This window comes from Nanorana parkeri, unplaced genomic scaffold, assembly GCF_000935625.1.
Source record: "Nanorana parkeri isolate BGI_ZX_2015 unplaced genomic scaffold, ASM93562v1 scaffold2316, whole genome shotgun sequence".
In the NCBI taxonomy this organism is placed as follows: Eukaryota; Metazoa; Chordata; class Amphibia; order Anura; family Dicroglossidae; genus Nanorana; species Nanorana parkeri.
In genome coordinates this window covers 40,372-42,193 of record NW_017308584.1, presented here as the reverse complement: position 1 = coordinate 42,193, position 1,822 = coordinate 40,372, and the positions used below count along the sequence as shown (strand labels likewise).

General features: G+C 45.0%; 1 protein-coding gene across 1 annotated transcript in view; it reads right to left on the bottom strand.

The window, feature by feature from the left end:
- Positions 1-1,267: 1,267 nt before the first annotated feature.
- Positions 1,268-1,822, bottom strand: part of LOC108801357 (adhesion G protein-coupled receptor E3-like) — a 40,721-nt gene continuing 40,166 nt past the window's right edge. Inside the window, exons 15-16 of the mRNA XM_018573285.1 lie at positions 1,646-1,729; positions 1,268-1,324 (exon numbers count right to left, since the gene is read on the bottom strand). Of these exons, the coding sequence (XP_018428787.1) occupies positions 1,268-1,324; positions 1,646-1,729 (141 nt within the window). The remainder of the gene's footprint in view (positions 1,325-1,645; positions 1,730-1,822) is intronic.

The window sequence follows — 1,822 nt, the reverse complement described above, 5'->3', positions numbered from 1 at the left end:
CTGTTAAAACCCCAATAAACACTCGGACTGCGCGACTTGGATTCTAACAGCCACAGCGGCCCTTTTATTAAACCAAACAACTTTAACAATAACCAAAAGTAATAAACCAAATAATGTACACAAATAATACTGTAAACAATTGTTGACCCGAGAAGGGGTCTTTGGGTACCCAACAGCCCAAAAAGGCCTCTCCCAAAACTCCACCCATGTCCCCAGCCGCCTTACAACCAGCTCGAGGACACTTACTACTTCCAGGTTCCCAAGGGGCCAGGTCCCGCATTGAGGAACCTGGCCTTGGGGCAGCAATTAAAGCTAACCATGCTGCACTGCCATCTTGTTGCCATTCTCCATTGATGGGGGGGTCGGGGCATTGCGGAACCTGGCCTTGGGGCGGCAGGGAGAGTAAATCCGGCCCTGCGTGTATGGGTGAGAGGCCTACGGGCTGTTGCTGTCCTCAACAGTACACACTGATTTTTCCACCTTTTGTATTGGGCCCCAACGTTGGCTAGTGACAGCCAGCAGCATGAGATGCCATAGCGACCCAGGCGGCCTGTGCGGCATCAGGGATGTCCTGGCCCCCCTGTTCCCCTGGGCCCCATAGCTGCCGCCTGGGTCGCTATGGAGATTGTTACGCCACTGGGTCTAACCCGTCAGTAAATGTGTTGGGCCTCTTCCAAGAGAGCAAGGGTCCATCTCTGCAGAATGCTGGCAGGGAACAGGCTTTTATACTCACGTCGTGTTTGTTTTCTAAAGGAAACAAACTGTAAGACTTTGCACACCTTTTGCTTTGATGCATCTGGAATGGATTTAGCTGATTTAATGGTGAATTAATTGGTCTTCATGTGAAACAATTTAGGTCTACAAAAGTAGCCTGAGACAATCTGTGGCCCCATCGTGGAATCTTCTATCCCAGCCTGAAGATAGATATATTAGCTTCTGTTGGGGTCATCCATAGCTCGCTTGTTGGACTCCAGTCTTGGCAGGCAATACTTTTTTCTGATAGTCCATAATGTCCACTACAGGCAATGTGCTTTGTTTTCTGTTGCACTACTGCTGATGGTGGTCATTGGCAAAGTAACATTGGGCATGTTTGCCTAGCAACAAAGAAAAATGAAATAAATATTGGCAATCATTGTCTTTGTTTAATGTGAATTACAACTGTGATATTTTCAGGGTGTCCCTGCCTTAAATGTAAACCTTTCCTGAGGAATGTAGTCTAGGTTACTACAAAAGTTCTTAAGGTTCCAGGTACCATCTTTAATTCTAGTTAGAGGATAAAGTAGAAAACGTTTAACACCCTTTTGCTGAAATGTCTCTTCACTTCCTGTGCAGGAGACCCAACAAGAAGTGGGAGGAAAACTCTCCTCTTAGAACAGGTTTCCCCATTGGAAGATTTTCCTTATATTCCAAGTCTGGTGACAGTGTTACATTGTAGGTTTCCTATTACATTCTGTCCAGATGACAATGGTTACCAATGACGCTCTCTAACAGAGACATAGACAGCAATAAGGATGGGGGCAAAGGGAGCACTGGGGGCTGTGCAGCATTTGTGTGATGCCTCACAAGGAACTGCCATTACTACCGAAAGGAGCATGGAGGGGGCGAAGATCCCCACGTATGATATGGTGTCACCACTAAAACTTACTGATCTTGAGGGTGTTTGAAGAGTGGAGATTTCTTGTTCCTGTTTCTTCTTCCTGGAAAAGAATTTGCGATACTCCCCTCTTACCTGCACAGGAGAAATGATAAAATCAATTACAATGTATATATTGTATAAAATATATATTGTATATAATATTATATAATTGTATATATGTATGTA